Source organism: Bos javanicus, chromosome 24 (assembly GCF_032452875.1).
Source record: "Bos javanicus breed banteng chromosome 24, ARS-OSU_banteng_1.0, whole genome shotgun sequence".
Classification (NCBI taxonomy): Eukaryota; Metazoa; Chordata; class Mammalia; order Artiodactyla; family Bovidae; genus Bos; species Bos javanicus.
Window position 1 is genome coordinate 33,565,719 of NC_083891.1, and position 21,038 is coordinate 33,586,756.

Consider the following 21,038-nt stretch of genomic DNA (forward strand, 5'->3'; position numbering starts at 1 on the left):
CCACATAGTATGAGCTATAGCAGAACACTCTCAGGAAGATCCTCTGAAGGAGGAAATGGCACCCCACTCCAGTATCCTTGCCTGGAAACTCCCACAGACAGAGGAGCCTGGTGGGCTGCAGTCCATGGGACTGCAAAAGAGTAGGACATGAAGACTGAGTGAATAAACAACAGCAGCCAAACACAGGTATGAAGTTGGAAGAGAAATAATTCCTTGCATCTAACATTCCTAAATACAAGGATCAGAGATATACTCAAATGACTAGAATACCAGGTGGAAAATATTATTGTGAGAGGTGAAGTAGAAAGTGTAGTTGGTGGTACTTCAGGCGAAAATTAAAAGAATTTTAAACGGCAGAGAAAATCCATAGAGGATCCTGCAAGTTTGAGAAAGGCAGGCAGTAGTACCGTGTACTTGTGTTAGAGAGGGACATGCTGGAACTACATGAAGGAGAGCCTCGAGTTAAGTATGCACATCATTTAGAAAGCAAGAGGAAAGGAATTAAGGTTTTAGAGATGGCAGTAATGTGACAGTCTAGCAGCAGGACTGTGCAAGATTGGCTGGGACAGAAAGAAAGGGGGCAGTGGCTGTAATAGTCTAGGCAGGAGCATCTGCAGGTTTGAGCTGGAATTCTGAAGATAGGTATGGAAAGGAAGGGACCAGTGTTAAACACTGACAAGAGAATCAGTAAGTTTTCATTTCAGTTCAGTTTAGTCGCTCAGTCATCTCCGACTCTTTGCGACCCCATGGACTGCAGCACACCAGGCCTCCCTGTCCATCACTAACTCCCGGAGTCTACCCTAACTCACATCCATTGAGTCGGTGATGCCACCCAATCATCTCATCCTCTGTCCTCCCCTTCTCTGCCTGTTCTCAATCTTTCCCAGCATCAGGGTCTTTTCAAATGAGTCAGCTCTTCACATCAGGTGGCCAAAGTATTGGACTTTCAGCTTCAACATCAGTCCTTCCAATGAACACCTAGGACTGATCTCCTTTAGGATGGACTGGTTGGATCTCCTTGCAGTCCAAGGCACTCTCAAGAGTCTTCTCCAACACCACAGTTCAAAAGCATTAATTCTTCGGCACTCAGCTTTCTTTATAGTCCAACTCTCACATCCGTACATGACTACTAGAAAAACCATAGCTTTGACTAGATGGACCTTTGTTGGCAAAGTAATGTCTCTGCTTTTTAATATGCTGTCTAGGTTGTCTAGGTCATTAACTTTCTTTCTAAGGAGTAAACGCTTTTTAATTTCATAGCTGCAGTCACCATCTGCAGTGATTTTGGAGCTCAAAAAAATAAAGTCAGCCACTGTTTCCCAATCTACTTCTCATGAAGTGATAGGACCAGATGCCATAATCTTAGTTTTCTGAATGTTGAACTTTAAGCCAACTTTTTCATTCTCTTCTTTCACTTTCATCAAGAGGCTCTTTAGGTCTTCTTCACTTTCTGCCATAAGGGTGGTGTCATCTGCATACCTGAGGTTATTGATTTTTCTCCTGGCAATCTTGATTCTAGCTTGTGCTTCTTCCAGCCCAGTGTTTCTCATGATGTACTCTGCATATAAGTTAAATAAGCAGGGTGACAACATACAGCCTTGACGTACTCCTTTTCCTATTTGGAACCAGTTGTTGTTCCATGTCCAGTTCTAACTGTTGCTTCCTGACCTGCATACATCAATAAGATTGGCAAATGACAGATTAAGCGTCTTAAATAATACAAGGCTGTATACTGTCACTCTGCTTATTTAATGAATATGCAGAGTACATCATGAGAAATGCTGGGCTGGATGAAGCACAAGCTGGAATCATGATTGCCAGGAGAAATATCAATAACCTCAGATACGCAGATGACACCACACTATGGCAGAAAGCAAAGGAGAACTAAAGAGCCTCTTGACGAAAGTGAAAGAGGAGAGTGAAAAAGTTGGCAACTCAACATTCAAAAAACTAAGATCATGGCATCCGGTCCCATCACTTCATGGGAAATAGATGGGGAAACAATGGAAATAGTGACAGACTTTATTTTTTTTGGACTCCAAAATCACTGCAGATGATGACTGCAGCCATGAAATTAAAAGACATTTGCTCCTTGGAAGAAAAGTTATGACCAACCTAGACAGCATATTAAACAGCAGAGACATTACTTTGCCAACAAAGGTCCATCTAGTTAAAGCTGTGATTTTTCCAGTCATGTATGGATGTGAGAATTGGACTACAAAACAAGCTGAGCACCAAAGAACTGATGCTTTTGAACTGTGGTGTTGGAGAAGACTCTTCAGAGTCCCTTGGACTGAAAGGAGATCCAACCAGTCCATCCTAAAGGGAAACAGTACTGAATATTCACTGAAAGCTCCAACTCCAATATTTTGGCCATCTGATGAGAAGAAGTGACTCATTTGAAAAGACTCTGATGCCTGGAAAGATTGAAGGGGGGAGAACAGGATGACAGAGGATGAGATGGTGGGATGGCATCACCGACTCAATGGACGTAAGTTTGAATAAGCTCCGGGATTTGATGATGGACAGGGAGGCCTGGCGTGCTGCAGTCCATGGGGTCGCAAAGAGCCGGACACGACTGAGTGACTGAACTGAACTGAAGTAATACCAACACTGATAGCACCGATGTTAGTTGCAGGCTTGCAATGGCAGGTACTCTTCAAAGTGCTACATGTATCAGTTTAAGCATAAGGTATTACTCTCACTTTACAAAAGGAAAAATGAAGATATAGAGATTAAGTGACTTACTAAAATAAAAGTAAGTAACATAAACAAGATCTAAACCCTGGCAGCCAGACTCCCAAAGACAATACTGTTATCCTTGGTATAGACCATGGGACTAATGACTGACTACAAGTAGGACTCAAACAGTTCCATTAAAACAAGTCATACTATGTCACTCTTCTGATTAAAACCTGCCATGTCTTCCCACTTAACTGAAAACACAAGCCAAAGTCTTTACAATGATTGATTTATCTCCCTCCCCTTATTACCTATCTGATCCCTTTCAAATTATATTCTACTCCAGCCACCCTCGCTTCCCCAAGGCTCCACACCAGGCACATTCCTACTTTATGTTCTTTGCTCCAGCTGTCCCATCTGCTTGGAATGCTCACACCCAGATATCACAAGGCTAATTATCTCATCTTTTCCAAGTGTTTGCTGGAGTTTTACCTTCTCATCATTGCCTGCCTTAAACATGCTATTTAAAACTGCAAGCCCCTTCCCACACCCTAGTACTCCCATTCCTTATTATTATTCCACTGTTACTTTAACCATAGCACTTACTGCTTTCTAACTTAGTACGTAATTGATTTGTCTACTGCTCATTGGCCAGAATTGTGAGCTCCAAAAGGCTAAGGCTCTTTTTGGCTCACTGATACATCACGAGTATGTGCAACAGTGGGTACCTGGTACATGCTCAATAAGTATTTGTTGAATGAATGAATATGGAAGATTCCTGATTCCACTAGAAAAATAAATTCATGCTGATCCAGGCATATGTTCTTGCCCAATTCAATTCAAGACTGAAGGTACACAAAGATTGGGTTATGACTGAATTGTGGGTATTGAGTAAAATAAATTCATTTTAACTCAACTGACTTTCCCATGTCAAACCATTTTGACCTTATTTGCCAATAATTTTTATCAGTCTTTCAGACATTTAAGTTTTACATGACAAAACCAGTCTTTTCTAATATAGTCCTATCAATTTGTATGACTATGTATTTCCAAAGAATGAGATTTTTATAAACTATGACCAAGTCTTTTTAATTGAGATTAATTTTTCCTAACAGATTTATATCTTAATTTTCTAGATAATATCAGTATTATTGTGGTCTATAATCCTATGCTCCATTCCAAGGAAAATCTTTATAGCTAATATCTACCTACAATTACCATTTTATTCTGGAAAAAACAAAGCAAGCTAAAGTCATATGAGAAAGTCTTACAAATTAATGGAGTGTGAAATCTATCTGACCTTGCTTTAACTAATCACGTCACAGGCTACCTGTCTATTAGTCATAAAAATTCAACCTGAAACATGAATGAGTCACGAGAAGAAACTGATTTCCTGGCAGTCAATCTAGAAGTAGCTGGGATCACAAAAGGGAACCCCCCCCCCAAAAAAAACCAGCTCTAACTAGAGGTGTCTAAACTAAGTAAACAAGTGCTGGTTTTGTCCTCCTTTGTCCTTTGTCATAAAAGAAAAAGGGAAAATACAGCTTTCCGTATCGTCATTAAATTTCTTCTTTAAAGCATTTCGTCTCATTCTGATTTTCTGAGAAAAGTTAAAAGTTTATGCCACACCTTTTGGTTAATTAGGGATTGAACACAGGTCTCCTGCACTGTAGGAGAATTCTTTACCATCTGAGCCACACTTACTAGTCATGTTGGGTAAGTTAGTTAACCTTTCTGAGTCTCAGTTACCTCATCTATTAAAGCAGATACAGTACTGTACTTTCCTACTTCATTTTTCTGGAAAAGTTGAAAGAAATGATATATGTAAAAACGTAATGCAATGCCCAGAAAATAGTATTTAATCAATACTGCACTTATTTTACAATGAAGACTCCTTTGATGTAAGGTTTTCACAAACAACTACTACAAAGTCATGACTCTAAAGTCCTGTACTTTTATACCACCACAAAAAGTCTACAAGTAGAGGATAGGGGAAGACTTTGACTTGAAGGTTCTAGTTAGCAGTAAACCCAGTAAGGTCAAAATATACCTATCTTGACCACATTAATATTAGGGCTTCCCAGGTGGGTCAGTGGTGAAGCATCTGCCTTTCAATGCAGGAAATGTAGGAGATGTGTGTTTGAGCTCCACATCAGGGAGATCCCCTGGAGGAGGAAATAGCAACCCACTCCAGTATTCTTGCCTGGAGAATCCCATGGGCAGAGGAGCCTGGTAGGCTACAGTCCATGGGATTGCAAAGAGTTGGACATGACTGAACAACTGAGCATGCAGCACACGCAATGTAAGTAAAAAGATACAGAAAAATGGAGTGGGCAGTACTACTCTACTGGTCAGACTATACCTAGAGGATTGACTTAATTAAAATATTGACAAACTGAAACATTAAAAGAGAAATAATTTGAAGAGTCTTCAAGTAATGTCTCATGAGGAATAGTTAATGAACAGAAAATATTTACTCTGCATATTTACCTACTTATGATGAAGACTCAGGAAGGCCCCATACCTATCTTTAAAGCACACAAAGGGCCATCAAGTAGAAGGAGGGGTAAACTTGTTCCAGATGGTCCCAGAAGTTAAAATCAGAATCAGCAAGTATCACTCCGTAAAGTGATCTCTACCCAGACTTAGAACTTACTAACAGTATCATCTCACTAAAATTAAATACACTTGGGAGACAGCGAACCTATATAAAAGGTATTTAAATAATGGCGCTTTAAGTTATACAAGGGATTCAGTTTAAAAGAGAACACTGAGGGAATTTCCCTGGCCCAGTGATCAGGACTCTGCACTTTCAATGCCAAGGGTGAGGGTTTAAAAAAAAAAAAAGACTCCTTTGACTTTCACTCACCCAGGACATTCATTTCCCAAAACAAAGTGAGTCATGTCCTCAAAACTTAATTATTTTCTTTCTGTGACTGGTACAGTTGAATATATATTTTAAATTTCCTAACAGCAAACCTCTTTCTGAATAATTCACTATACTGTCACTGAACAACTGTCCTACCTTAAAAGGTATCTGTAACATCTAACCCAGATTAGGTGAATCAGAATTACCGCATTTAGCAAGAAAAAACATAAATAAAATAATACTTTTTTTAAAGTTCAGAGAAACTTCAGACAAGATAATACTTGCTTTTTTTCCAATTGAAAGCAAAAGAGAGTATGTTTGAGGAGAATAAGCTGGCTTATGTGAATAACTGTCTTAAATTTCAGGAGAGAACTGAAAGACACAACAGATTATCCCCTATACGGTCCTGAGGGAGGCATGTACTAAATAAAAGATACATGCCCTAAACTCATTGATATGATTGGGGTAACCTTTACATCTCAGAACATAAATTAATGTAGGTCAACCACCACTCATCTGAAATCTTTGAACCAGATGCAATTCAGAACTCAAGTTTTTTTTTTAAATGAAGGGTAATACAGAGAATATATAGTTTGTTACAAAACACTTTCAGTGGAGCCTGAGGTATCACCCTGCAGTCAAGCACACTGATACAATCACAGTAAAGCACAGGAATGCTCACAGGAAGTGGGACAAACAAGGAAGACTGTAATAAAAACTGGGCTTTCCCTGGTGGCTCAGTGGTAAAGAATCTGCCTGCCAATGCAGGAGATGTGGGTTTGATCCCTGGGTCAGGAAGATCCCCTGGAGAAGGAAATGGCAACCCACTCCAGTATTCTTCCCTGCTAAATCCCAAGGATAGAGAAGCCTGGTGGGCTACATTTCATGGGTCACAAGGAGTCAGATGTGTCTTAGCAACTGAACAACAATAATAAAAAGTATCTTGTCAGTTGAGGTGAGGGTATGTTGTAACATTTCAAAAAAACCATTTGAGGCTTTGGAATCATATAGAAATGATTGTGAATTTGTGTTCTAGCCTCATTTCAATATTCAGCACAAGTAAAATCAGTAAGTGCTGATCTTCATACACACTTGTTTAATAACCTCAGTCTGGCCCCAAATCCTTCTTTCCTTATTTGTTATCCCCCCTCAAAATTCTCCTTGGCTACCAACATTCAGTGGACTGCTAACATGGCAAAAATATCAAAATCTTTTTGGACACCAACCACTTAAAAAAAGCACTGATATGATTAAAGATGCTAATTCCACTTGTGAGATGTGTTTATACGTAAGACAATAACTAAGGCAAAATCATGTTATGTCTACATAGTTTAGCAAAGTTTTTGCAGATGTCCACTTAAATTCAACAGTCTTTAAAAACCTTGGAAACCATTAAGACTATCCTGAATTGTAACTCTTAAAAAGATATTACATAAACTTGACATAAATGGGAACTAAGAACTGGCCATATCTCTTGCTCTGTATCAGACTAGACCCAGAAAAACAGATTCTTTTTTTGAGACACTGTCAAATAATGGAGAGAACAGAGTCTTCTAAGTCAGAAGATGGGGTTCTGAGTGATGTCTCGTTATCTACTAGTTGTGAGGCCATGGCAAGTTATTTGACTTCTGTAAGATGTGGATTCCTTGTCCATAAAGTAGAGACAATAAAACTACCTTGAAGAATCACAGTGAGGATTAGAAATAATAAACACAGAATACAAAGAAGAGTAACTGGTATACAGGATAAAAGTTATTATTTTTATTAACAAAAACTGGGGGAGAGGGGGAGAGGGAAAGGAGGAAGTTCTCCAGGCCTGAGAAACATGTAAGAGGAAATAATCATTCATATTACTTTTACTAAGTTTCTAGGACAGAGCTGGAAAGGTGGTAACAAAACTCAAGTATTTATTTAAAATAGAAGTATTTCAAATAATTTATTTGAATAATTTATTTATAATAGTTATAAAAATGAAAATGCTTTAAATTAAAATGTTTTGATAATTTATACATTCACATGTATACTCTTGTGAGTATACTCATACTTTATACTCTTTATAGTATATACTCTTTAAAGTATATACTTTATACTCTTCTAAGAGTATAAGATAAGAGATACATACAAAGTCTTCATATATACTTCTGAAACAAAAATACAGTGATTTTCCTTGTATTTTCAACTGCAGAATACTTTATAATTTTTAAAAAAGAAATCTTTGATTCTTACTATACCTTTACAGTTTGCATAGCTAAGTAAAATGAAGAAAGAGAAGGTAGGGGAAAATACTCAATTTTCTGCCACAGTTAAGAAAAAATACTTACTCAATTTTCTGCTGCAGCTGTTCAGAAAGCTTTTTATTTTCTTCCTGTAGAGTGTTCTTTTCATTCACTTAAATATAATGTGAAAAGAAAGCATAAATTATAGCTATATTAGGATGCATGTCAGGCTCTTTCAATAATTTCAACAGTCATGGAGAAATTAGGATTTCAAATTCTATGTCGTATGTTAGGGTTAATGCTACTATTCAAAACTAATTTGTTACTAGGTAGTGATTACTACACCTCACACTGTGCCAGTTGCACATAAATGATTAACTGATAATTTTATGTAATGCTTGTGGGCAAAAAAGAAAGAGGACCTCATGTCCTGGGCAGTAGAGTTTAATTATTCATACTGAGGACAAGAAAGCATTCCACCCGGTTACTCAGTCCTACTAATTTAAAATACCATTTTAGTGAGTCATTTATCTCAAAATAAATCTAATCATAAAATATAACAGTGAATATCAGTATAATTTTTTATAACAGAAGCACACTTAAGTAGATTTTCTTCCTTAGTCATACTGTATGTTGCATGAATAATTATGGTATCAATAACTTAATATACCACTGAAGTAGCATCTCCTTGTTTGACTCTACCTTGACTAAATTTTCCTATCCATCCTTATTTATAAAGCAAAAACTCAGTTTGGAGCTATAATTTCTATGGCTGCCAGAACAAAATTTTTATTAATCCTTGATATTATGTCACTGGTTAAGCATGTGTTTTACTTGGAGGAATATATCAAAGAGATCAAGTCAGAATAAGTACAATTAACCTCTAATAAAGAAAGTTAATCACACTCCAAAAATCTGTTAATAATTTAGTGGTTTAAAAATCTCAACATATTTTCTTACATTGAGTAAATAAAAATTTGTTGACTACATACAATATGTGAGGGCTACTAAACTGCCTCCTTTGGAGGATTGGGGAAAAAACTCTACAAAAACCTTAAGCTATGACGGTGACCTAAAGGAAAGTATAGTCTAATAAGACACAAGATATTATATAAACTTTTTTTTTAAACTGCTGAAAGTAACAAAGGTGTTAAGAGAAGCACAGATAAAATACTAAATGAAATTCCAAGGAAAAAAAGGTTTACTTTGGCCTGTTAAGAAAATCAGGAAAGGATCCGAGAGGACACCTGAGCCAGACACAGAAAGAGACATCCAAGAGACTCCCACAGCACTGCCACAATCAACAACAAAAACAAACTGTGAGTGAAATCCAAGCAGAGTCAGCAAGCAGTTGTTGGTATCAGCATTGATGGAGGAACTGAACTTGAAATTTCCAGTTCAAGCCTGAACTTCTGGAATGGAGCCAGAGTGATCCTAATTCAATGACCACTAGAGTCAGTAGAAAATGACTCATATATAGATTCCCAAGTATTTCAGATAACAGCATTACTTTACATAATAATAAAATGTTTAAAGATTTAAAAGACGGAGGGCCTCGAACTAACATGATAGAAGCGATTACCAAAAGAGAGCAGGCAGACAAGACTGAGGTAATCAGTATCGATATAATAATTAACATAACTGACACACTAAATACATAAAATTCCAAGTGTCTATTATGCTCAAAACAGAGAAAGCCCCACTCACCTCCAAAGCAAAACAAAACATAACATATGCAACACACAACACCTCATTTGTCACCATTGTAGGTAACTAATATATAAGATCGAATTCTGAAAACTGGAAATTAAAGGGAAAATATTAAGATGTATTATACCTTTCTAGTAGGAACTACATCCTACGGTAACCAGTAGCCCTAACTGATGAGGGAGAATTCTTGTTTACAGAAAAATGTCAGCTGATGAATGTAAGAAGAATAACAGAAATGGAAAATTATCATTTTGTAATCTGTAATTAAATAATTGATTCAGGCCAGAATCACCAATGGATACTAAAATTATTAAAGATTGAGGGAGAACTGTATTTTTGCAAGATTTCAAAATATCACACATCCATCCTTTCAACTCAGACTACTTGGTACCAGGGGAAGATTCAACTGTATAATGGAGAAATCTAACAATCAACCCCCAAAGAGTGGAAGAACCTGACAATACCTATATCCTGATAGGATGCAATATAAAGTAGACAATTTTACCCATGAAGTACGGTTGTCAAAAAGGTTTAATCTGGACCTATCAAACTTTCAGATCCAATTTCTATTTTATAGGAAATAAACAAGGTAAAGAAAATGATGAGGATTATTCAGAGGGTGGCATAATTTTAGAAAACAGTCCTACTTCTTCAAGAATTCAATGTCATAAATGAAAATGTAATACTTTTCTACTCACTGATAACCTTATATTCCTAAATAAATGCATGCATACAAGTATTCATACACACCACAAAATCTATGGGTCTAAACCTGGCTCTTGAGAAACCTGTATACAGGTCAGGAAGCAACAGTTCGAACTGGACATGGAACAACAGACTGGTTCCAAATAGGAAAAGGAGTACATCAAGGCTGTATATTGTCACCCTGCTTATTTAACTTATATGCAGAGTACATCATGAGAAACGCTGAGCTGGAGGAAGCACAAGCTGGAATCAAGATTGCCGGGAGAAATATCAATAATCTCAGATGTGCAGATGACACCACCCTTATGGCAGAAAGTGAAGAAGAACTAAAGAGCCTCTTGATGAAAGTGAAAGAGTAGAGTGAAAAAGTTGGCTTAAAGTTCAACATTCAGAAAACTAAGATCATGGCATATGGTCCCATCACTTTATGGGAAATAGATGGGGAAACAGTGGCTGACTTTATTTTTTTGAGCTCCAAAATCACTGCAGATGGTGATTGCAGCCATGAAATTAAAAGATGCTTACTCCTTGGAAAGACAGTTATGACCAACCTAGATAGCATATTAAAAAGCAGAGACATTACTTTGCTAACAAAGGTCCGTCTAGTCAAGGCTATGGTTTTTCCAGTAGTCATGTATGGATGGGAGAGTTGGACTATAAAGAAAGCTGAGTGCCGAAGAATTGACGCTTTTGAACTGTGGTGCTGGAGAAGACTCTTGAGAGTGCCTTGGACTGCAAGGAGATCCAACCAGTCCATCCTAAAGGAGATCAGTCCTGGGTGTTCATTGGAAGGAATGATGTTGAAGCTGAAACTCCAATAGTTTGGCTACCTGATGTGAAGAGCTGACTCATTTGAAAAGACCCTGATGCTGGGAAAGACTGAGGGCAGGAGGAGAAGGGGATGACAGAGGATGAAATGGTTGGATGGCATCACTGACTCAATGGACATGTTTAGGTAAACTCCGGGAGCTGGTGATGGACAGGGAAGCCTGGCATGCTGCAGTTCATGGGGTTGCAAAGAGTTGGACACGACTGAGTGACTGAACTGAACTGTATAAAGATTTCTTACAGTCCAAAACAACATATGTCAGAACAAGAAGAATATTTTGGAGATGATCCTATTAAAATTTAAAAAAGAAGAGAGAGGAGGGGATAAAGTGAGGGACAGAGGTAAACAAAAGATAGATAAACTTGGACCTGGAAAGATATTTATTATGTTCTTAATAGTAGTTATTTCTGGGAGCAAAACAAAACTGTGTTTTTTCTATCTCATTTTATAATAATGAGCATATATTCATATATTCTGCTTGAGTAACCAGAGGACAGCACTATAATTAATAGAAAAAAAATAAAGTCAATATATGGAATTAATTTGGAAAGGAAGATAAATGTAAGGAAATCCTACATGAAATGGGTAAGTAGACTAATACGTAAATGATATACTTATAACAGTGTAACAGTGTGTAAAAAATAGTGAAAATCAGGAAAGTATACATCTTTGTAGAATTCTACATTGTCTGCTTTGTGTCTATACTTACTAAATATAAATAATCAAATTACATGAAATAAAACCAAAGAAGCAAATATGGATATATACAAAGAAAATGTGCTTCTTGTCTTACAGCTGGTAAGACTTAAGGCCAACATGGACAGTATTTGTACAACCTTTCTACACCCTCAAAAATTCCATGGACAGAGGAGTCTGTCCAGTGGAGCTACAGCCCATGGGATCACAAAACAACAAACAATCTATACCCTATTTCTTACTAAAATAAGCATGAGATTAAATCTACAAAAAGGGAAAAAAATGACATCTGACCTTGTGTCTAAATGAAGAAAACATGTAAACAACCCATCCGGTTGTAACCAATTTAATAATAGGTGTTTAACAGTAGCATACTATGTTTTAAATACTTAGCAAGTGAAGAAAGGAAACTCACTAAGCTCTGTGATAAGTTTAAGATTCTGCTGCCGAATATTTTCAAACTCTTGTTGCTTCTTCCGCATATGTTCTTCAGTTACTGCACAGCGATCACATAATCCTGCTCTTAATCTATGAAACAAAAACAAAGTATTTTTACAATAGAACTAAAATGTTCTTATCAAAAAATAAACATAAAAAATATGTGAGGTGATGGATGTATTAATTTACCAAAGGCAATGGCACCCTACTCCAGTACTCTTGCCTGGAAAATCCCATGGACGGAGGAGCCTGGTAGGCTGCGGTCCATGGGGTCGCTGGGAGTCAGACACAACTGAGCGACTTCACTTTCACGCATTGGAGAAGGAAATGGCAACCCACTCCAGTGTTCTTGCCTGGAGAATCCCAGGGATGGCGGAGCCTGGTGGGCTGCCGTCTATGGGGTCGCACAGAGTCGGACATGACTGAAGCGACTTAGCAGCAGCAGCAGCAGGGATCCTTTCACAATGTATACATTTATCAAATCACCATGATAAACATTTAAAAACAATTTATTTATCAATTATGCCTCAATTAAACTGAAATAAAAAACATTTTTCAACTACTAAAAGATACTGTTCCATATATTAATTTCAGGATTTTTATACTTTAGGAATAATTAAAGAATTGACTTGGAAAATACAGAGAAAATTAATTAGTTATAATGCCTTTCACATATTCCCATATAGGCTGAAATCATGCTATATCATTTTCTACAGGCTGCAATTCTGAGTGCAATTCTATAAAAATCTGCTAATTTTAAACTCTATTCGAGGGGAACTTATTTATTCCTTGTTTTTTAATTTATTAGACCCAAAAATTGCACCCAGTCCAGTACCAATGGACTGGATGCAAACTTGCATCTGCTTTGCCTAGCACAGCATATCACACATAATGAGTGTTCAACAACTTTTTTAGTTGAATGAATACTAAAGGTCAAAGAATACAAAGTTTAAAAAAAAGTTATGTTCTTTCAGTTTTAAAAAGATTTCAGGAAGCAACCTAGATTTCCATTAGCAGACGAATGGATAAGAAACCTGTGGTACATATACACAATGGAGTATTACTCAGCCATTAAAAAGAATACATCTGAATAAGTTCTAATGAGGTGGATGAAACTGGAGCCTATTATACAGAGTGAAGTAAGCCAGAAAGAAAAACACCAATACACTATACTAACGCATATATATGGAATTTAGAAAGATAGTAACGATAACCCTGTATGCGAGACAGCAGAAGAGACACAGATGTATAGAACAGTCTTTTGGACTCTGTGGAGAGGACGAGGGTGGGATGATTTGGGAGAATGGCATTGAAACATGTATATTATCATATGTGAAGCAAATCACCAGTCCAGGTTCGATGCATGATACAGGGGATGCTCGGGGCTGGTGCACTTGGATGACCCAGAGGGATGCGGTGGTGAGGGAGGTGGGAGGGGGATTCAGGATAGGGAACACATGTACCCCGGGGCGGATTCATGTCAATGTATGGCAAAACCAATACAATATTGTAAAGTAATTAGCCTCCAATTAAATAAATAATAAAAGACTCCAATGTTAGATTACGAAATAGATTTTAGTAATTATTTTGAGGGCTGAAGGGAAGAGGGAATACATACATGAAAGGGGTGGGTGATGAAAAGAAAGGTGTTTTCCAAAATGTTACTAATAGTTATCTTGTAAGTACCAAAAATATAGAAGATTTTCTTCTTAGTATTTTGCTTATTTTTCAAAATTTCTCTAATTTTATTATTTATATAACCAGGAAAAAATACGGTTAAAAAAAAGACACACATTCCACTTTAGGAATTTAGCAAATATAAATTCTACGTAATTTTTTTTTCTTTTTTTTTTCTACATAATAATTTTAACTCAATAACTTAATAAGATACTAAATATACATAAATGTCTGTGGAAGTAATAGCATTGTAGGACATGCCATGAATTTTAAAACAAGGAGATAAAAACATGAAAACTAGACAACTGAAACAAAAAGAACCTAGAGATTTTTATGTAAAAGTAAAACTCATATCAACAAGTATTGATATGGATATAAAAAATAAAGATTAGAGATCATAGGTTGCATTAATAGGACTAAAATGTCTAGAACAAAGGATAAAGAACTGAGCGTCAAAACCAGAAGGGAAAGAGACACGTGTACCCTAATGTTCATCACAGCACTGTTTATAATAGCCAGGACATGGAAGCAACCTAGATGCCCATCAGCAGATGAATGGATAAGAAACCTGTGGTACATATACACAATGGAGTATTACTCAGCCATTAAAAAGAATACATTTGAATCAGTTCTAATGAGATGGATGAAACTGGAACCTATTATACAGAGTGAAGTAAGCCAGAAAGAAAAACACCAATACAGTATACTAATGCATATATATGGAATTTAGAAAGATGCTAACAATAACCCTGTGTACGAGACAGCAAAAGAGACACTGATGTATAGATCAGTCTTATGGACTCTGTGGGAGAGGGAGAGGGTGGGGAGATTTGGGAGAATGGCAATGAAACATGTATAATATCATGTATGAAACGAGTCACCAGTCCAGGTTTGATGCATGATACTGGATGCTTGGGGCTGGTGCACTGGGACGACCCAGAGGGAGGCTATGGGGAGGGAGGAGGGAGGAGGGTTCAGGATGGGGAACACAGGTATACCTGTGGTGGATTCATTTCGATATTTGGCAAATCTAATACAATATTGTAAAGTTTAAAAATAAAATAAAATTTAAAAAAAAAAAAAGAAGGGAAACTTAAAAAAAAAAAAAAAGAACTGAGCGTCATAGTTTAATTGGAGTAGATTCTAGAAACAGGAATTAGGACAATTAAGGTCTACGAAAAGATGACAAAGTGAACATCTGCATCTATTATGGCTCTTTCCCCAAATCCCACTACACACACAGACACACACACACACAAACATATATATTTTTTTAAAGACACAAGACAATGAAGACGGAAAATGGGAAAGAAAGCAAACAAACAAATTGAAAGCAATGAGCTGGTAGACAAAAAGAAACTAAAAAAAATACTTCACATTTCATATTTCTCTTTCAACATCTATTCAAATTAATAGCTTGGACTTCATGCAATAACATTCAAATAGTTCTGATTACAGGTAAATAATTTATTCACTCTAAACTATTAAACTCTAGAACTATTAAATCTAGAGGCCAAAAAGAGCACTGGCATTGAAAGGTCACTGAAAAACACTGAACGAGCTAAGTGGCATTAATCAATTCTAACAAAGTATTTTTTAAACATTACCCTACCATTTTCCTTATTATTTCCAAGAATTCAACTCTGATATATCATGGAACACAACCTCTTGAAACCCTTAGTTTCCAAGCTTAAAAATGTCACTGGTAAAGGCAGTTATAAAATGAAGCAATATTCCCCAGCTTGTTTATTACTTCTAGTTTTCTCCAGTGTACTGCCACTTTTAATATTAAAGTATCTGTAAAGAGTCAACTCCTGATCGTTCACTGATCCTAGCTTAAATTTAAATGGATGTGAGAAAATAGGATAGTTCCTATTTCCATCAGTAGGATTCCACTTCTTTCCTCTTGCCTACCTTTTACTGCTGCTTCAGAGAAAGAAAAAACAGCCTCAATTTCACAGGAGAATGCAATTTCAGTAGCTATAAGCAGGTGAAAAGGGAAAGAAGAGTAATTCCTACTTTTAACGGCCGAAAAGCATTAGGCATTCTGAGTTATATTCCAGCTTGTTCATAGAGATGAAGAAATAAAAGCGTTCACTTTGCAGTAAAACTTACCATATAAACAAGTATGTTCAATTGTTTGCTATACCCTAAAAAGACTTCCTCAGATTTATTCATTTCATTCAAAAGGGTTTCACTAAACACCTATAATGAGTACTGTCCGTGCTAAAATACAACAGTGACCAAGATAGTGTCACTTCTTTTAAAGAAGGGCTTACAGTCCACTAGAAACAGACAGACAATAATAAGTATTTAAAATAAAGCATGACTAGGTGGCACAGAGGTAAAGAATCCACCTGTCAATGCAAGAGATGCAAGAGATGTGGGTTCGATTCCTAGGTCAGGATGACCCCCTGGCGCAGGAAATGGCCACATACTCCAGTATTCTTGCCTAGAAAACCACAGGAGCCTGGTGGGCTACAGCTCATGGTGTCACACTGAATTGGACACGACTGAGCACACACACGCATACATAGGATTCACATTAAAGTGGAAATACAGGATACTATGAAAGCACTGCTACTGCTACTGCTGCTAAGTCGCTTCAGTCGTGTCCAGCTCTGTGCGACCCCACGTACTGCAGCCTACCAGGCTCCTCTGTCCATGGGATTTTCCAGGCAAGAGTCCTGGAGTGGGCTGCCGTGAAAGCACATAGCAGAACTAAACCTAGTCTAGGAAGTCAGGGAAGGTCTCCTGAGGAATACATTTAAATTCAATTCTATGAGTAAGAAGACTTAGCAAGACAAAAGAAGACATTTGGTTCAGTATTTGAAAACTAGAGAACCACAAATCCTCTGATTATGAGTACCGATTTTCCCTTTTAACAACAGTTGAAACATGCGTTTCCTATGACTGCCAAAAGAGCTTTTAAAGATATTAAAATCTATCAGACAACCATGGTTTAACTGCTTAGTTCAGATTTTTAAAAAAATATCTTCTATCTACTTCTTTAGCACAGTGACTGTTCCTTAGATTAAGGGAAATACTTTGCTTCCTTGAAGGAAAGTCTATAAATGTAATATAATAACAGTAGTAGTAAAACACAAACAAGCAAGCCACATTAAATTAGAACATTTTATTATCTAATTTATCTTTATTGTATTAATTCCTTTCATCTAAACATCTCTTGCTGTTTTCACAATATTAGGCTAAAAAGAATCACTTCATCTTGTGAAGAGTAAACAGCAAGTTGCAGAATTACCATTAAGAAATTTTAATGAAATACATGTTATTTTTTAAAGGTCTCAGAAAAACTTGCTCTAGACTATCATTCATTCTTACATATGACATAAAATTAAAGTAAAATTTTAAGTAAGTAGAACTTTACTAAATGGTACCTACTTTGACATTTAAAAGTAGCATTTAGTTAGTAGCAATTTAAAAGGAAAATAACCAATAACAAACCAACCTTCCAATAAAACAAGACTATGATAACAGGCAATGTTGAAGACTTAATATTTCAGAGTACTTGTTTTAGTAACTTGATATCAAACATAAATACTCTGAGATAATCAGTTAAGTTGTAATTTATTTATACAACATTGATAAAATTAAGACAACACATATCAAACAGTAGAAATCGGGAAGTTTGGGGAACAAATTTAACCTAATTATTCATTAGCTACGTGATCTTGGGAAAGTTTAACTCTTCTTCAGTATTGTTTCCTCATTTGTAAAACTGATTTATCATCTACCTCACAGGGTGAAGGTGAAGATCAAGTGCTGGATACCTGGGTATAACGTGAGCCCTCAAACCTATCAGATCCTACATTAAAAAAATAATGGTCAGATCTACATCATTCTCAGTTTCATTAAATGAAGCTTCATAAAATGAGGGACAAACCTTAAAATAATCCCAGAAGGAAATTTTAGAGTTGAAGAAAGAAGAGAAAAAGCATGTGAATAAAGGCATGAGCTACCCTCCTTGTCCCACCCCCAAATTAACACCATGTAGTGAACTATAGGTTCATCTGCCTAAAAATGTAATGGTGATCAGAATGAAAGGCAACAAGAACATTTAGGAATAAGAAACACTGGAGAAGTGTAACACCCACATGAAATCAGTAACCATAGCCCATAAACAGAAAAGAATCATTTTTAAAAACTGCAGAATAAAAATGGTAATTTTAACAATTAAATGTATTCAACAAATAAAGGAGAATAATGTAGAAAATACTTCTCTGGGAAAGGGGCACTCATCCACTGTCATTTCTTCTCAGAATGAGCCCAGAGAAGAACAACTCACTTAAGAAAAGAAGCACAAGATGCAAAGAATAACAGAGAAGCGAAAACTTTAAACCACAAAGTGAAGAAATGTTCTGAATATGTTACAAAGGAATATCTTCAAAACCTAAAATGAAAGACGACTATAGCTTGGGGATGAAATGGAGAGCCAACTGTATTAAGCCAATTCATGCAAAACATAATGAAAACTTTGTCTTGTGGTTTTTTCTTCAGTGTATTAATCTTGAGTCCTAAGCAATTTGTGAATGATCAACTAAACAGAAAGAGTGCTGGAAATAAATACAATCAGTCTTTGAGTGTGGCAACCACGAAAACATATCTCCTATTATAGGAAGTAAAATCACTGGCTCCAACTGTTGTGCTCTGAAATCCTTCACCTGTTCAGACAGGTGAGCACACCAAGCATCTCAGTCAGAAGCCAGCCAATGAATGAGCAGAGCAGAACCACCCACTGGCCTTGTCAAACCTTTCCTAAAATACAATGCAGCCTAAGACCTTCCTTTTTCCCTTTTTTTCAAAAGGGTTAGATATATGGATATTTGACAGGTCCAATATGCTACTGGAGATCAGTGGAGAAAAACTCCAGAAAGAACGAAGGCATGGAGCCAAAGCAAAAACAATACCCAGCTGTGGATATGACTGGTGATAGAAGCAAGGTCTGATGCTGTAAAGAGCAATATTGCATAGGAACCTGGAATGTCATGTTCATGAATCAAGGCAAATTGGAAGTGGTCAAACAAGAGATGGCAAGAGTGAATGTCGACATTCTAGGAATCAGCGAACTGAAATGGACTGGAATGGGTGAATTTAACTCAGATGACCATTATATCTACTACTGCGGGCAGGAATCCCTCAGAAGAAATGGACTGGCCATCATGGTCAACAAAAGAGTCTGAATTGCAGTACTTGGATGCAATCTCAAAAACGACAGAATGATCTCTGTTCGTTTCCAAGGCAAACCATTCAATATCACAGTAATCCAAGTCTATGCCCCAACCAGTAACGCTGAAAAGCTGAAGTTGAACAGGTCTATGAAGACCTACAAGACCTTTTAGAACTAACACCCAAAAAGATTTCCTTTTCATTATAGGGGACTGGAATGCAAAAGTAGGAAGTCAAGAAACACCTGGAACAGGCAAATTTGGCCTTGGAATACGGAATGAAGCAGGGCAAAGACTAATAGAGTTTTGCCAAGAAAATGCATTGGTCATAACAAACATCCTCTTCCAACAACACAACAGAAGACTCTATACATGGACATCACCAGATGGTCAACACCGAAATCAGATTGATTATATTCTTTGCAGCCAAAGATGGAGAAGTTCTATACAGTCAGCAAAAACAAGACCAGGAGCTGACTGTGGCTCAGACCATGAACTCCTTATTGCCAAATTCAGATTTAAATTGAAGAAAGTAGGGAAAACCGCTAGACCATTCAGATATGACCTAAATCAAATCCCTTATGATTATACAGTGGAAGTGAGAAATAGATTTAAGGGCCTAGATCTGATAGATAGAGTGCCTGATGAACTATGGAATGAGGTTTGTGACACTGTACAGGAGACAGGGATTAAGACCATTCCTATAGAAAAGAAATGCAAAAAAGCAAAATGGCTGTCTGGAGAGGCCTTACAAATAGCTGTGAAAAGAAGAAAAGTGAAAACCAAAGGAGAAAAGGAAAGATACAAACATCTGAATTCAGAGTTCCAAAGAATAGCAAGAAGAGATGAGAAAGCCTTCTTCAGTGATCAATGCAAAGAAATAGAGGAAAACAACAGAATGGGAAAGACTAGGGATCTCTTCAAGAAAATCAGAGATACCAAAGGAATATTTCATGCAAAGATGAGCTCGATAAAGGACAGAAATGGTATGGACCTAACAGAAGCAGAAGACATTAAGAAGAGATGGCAAGAATACACAGAAGAACTGTACAAAAAAGATCTTCACGACCCAGATAATCACAATGGTGTGATCACTGACCTAGAGCCAGACATCCTGGAATGTGAAGTCAAGTGGGCCTTAGAAAGCATCACTACGAACAAAGCTAGTGGAGGTGATGGAATTCCAGTTGAGCTATTTCAAATCCTGAAAGATGATGCTGTGAAAGTGCTGCACTCAATATGCCAGCAAATTTGGAAAACTCAGCAGTGGCCACAAGACTGGAAGAGATCAGTTTTCATTCCAATCCCAAAGAAAGGCAATGCCAAAGAGTGCTCAAACTACTGCACAATTGCACTCATCTCACACGCTAGTGAAGTAATGCTCAAAATTCTCCAAGCCAGGCTTCAGCAATACGTGAACCATGAACTTCCAGATGTTCAAGCTGGTTTTAAAAAAGGCAGAGGAACCAGAGATCAAATTGCCAACATCCGCTGGATCCTGGAAAAAGCATGAGAGTTCCAGAAAAACATCTATTTCTGCTTTACTGACTATGCCAAAGCCTTTGACTGTGTGGATCACAACAAACTGTGGAAAATTCTGAAAGAGATGGGAATCCCAGACCACCTGATCTGCCTCTTGAGAAATTTGTATGCAGGTCAGGAAGCAACAGTTAGAACTGGACAGGGAATAACAGACTGGTTCCAAATAGGAAAAGGAGTTCGTCAAGGCTGTATGTTGTCACTGCTTATTTAACTTATATGCAGAGTACATCATGAGAAACGCTGGACTGGAAGAAACACAAGCTGGACTCAAGATTGCTGGGAGAAATATCAGTAACCTCAGGTATGCAGATGACACCACCCTTGTGGCAGAAAGTGAAGAGGAATTAAAATGCCTCTTGATAAAGGTGAAAGTGGAGAGTGAAAAAGTTGGCTTAAAGCTCAACATTCAGAAAACGAAGATCATGGCATCCAGTCCCACCACTTCATGGGAAATAGATGGGGAAACAGTGGAAACAGTGTCAGACTTT

General features: G+C 37.1%; 1 protein-coding gene across 2 annotated transcripts in view; it reads right to left on the minus strand.

Moving 5' to 3' along the window:
• The window catches only part of RBBP8 (RB binding protein 8, endonuclease), an 82,663-nt gene that overhangs the window by 26,683 nt on the left and 34,942 nt on the right, over positions 1–21,038 (minus strand). For both annotated transcript variants that reach the window (XM_061399765.1, XM_061399764.1), the window contains 2 exons: positions 12,123–12,235; positions 7,873–7,939 (listed from right to left, as the gene is read on the minus strand). In XM_061399765.1, coding sequence (XP_061255749.1) covers positions 7,873–7,939; positions 12,123–12,235 — 180 coding nt within the window. The remainder of the gene's footprint in view (positions 1–7,872; positions 7,940–12,122; positions 12,236–21,038) is intronic.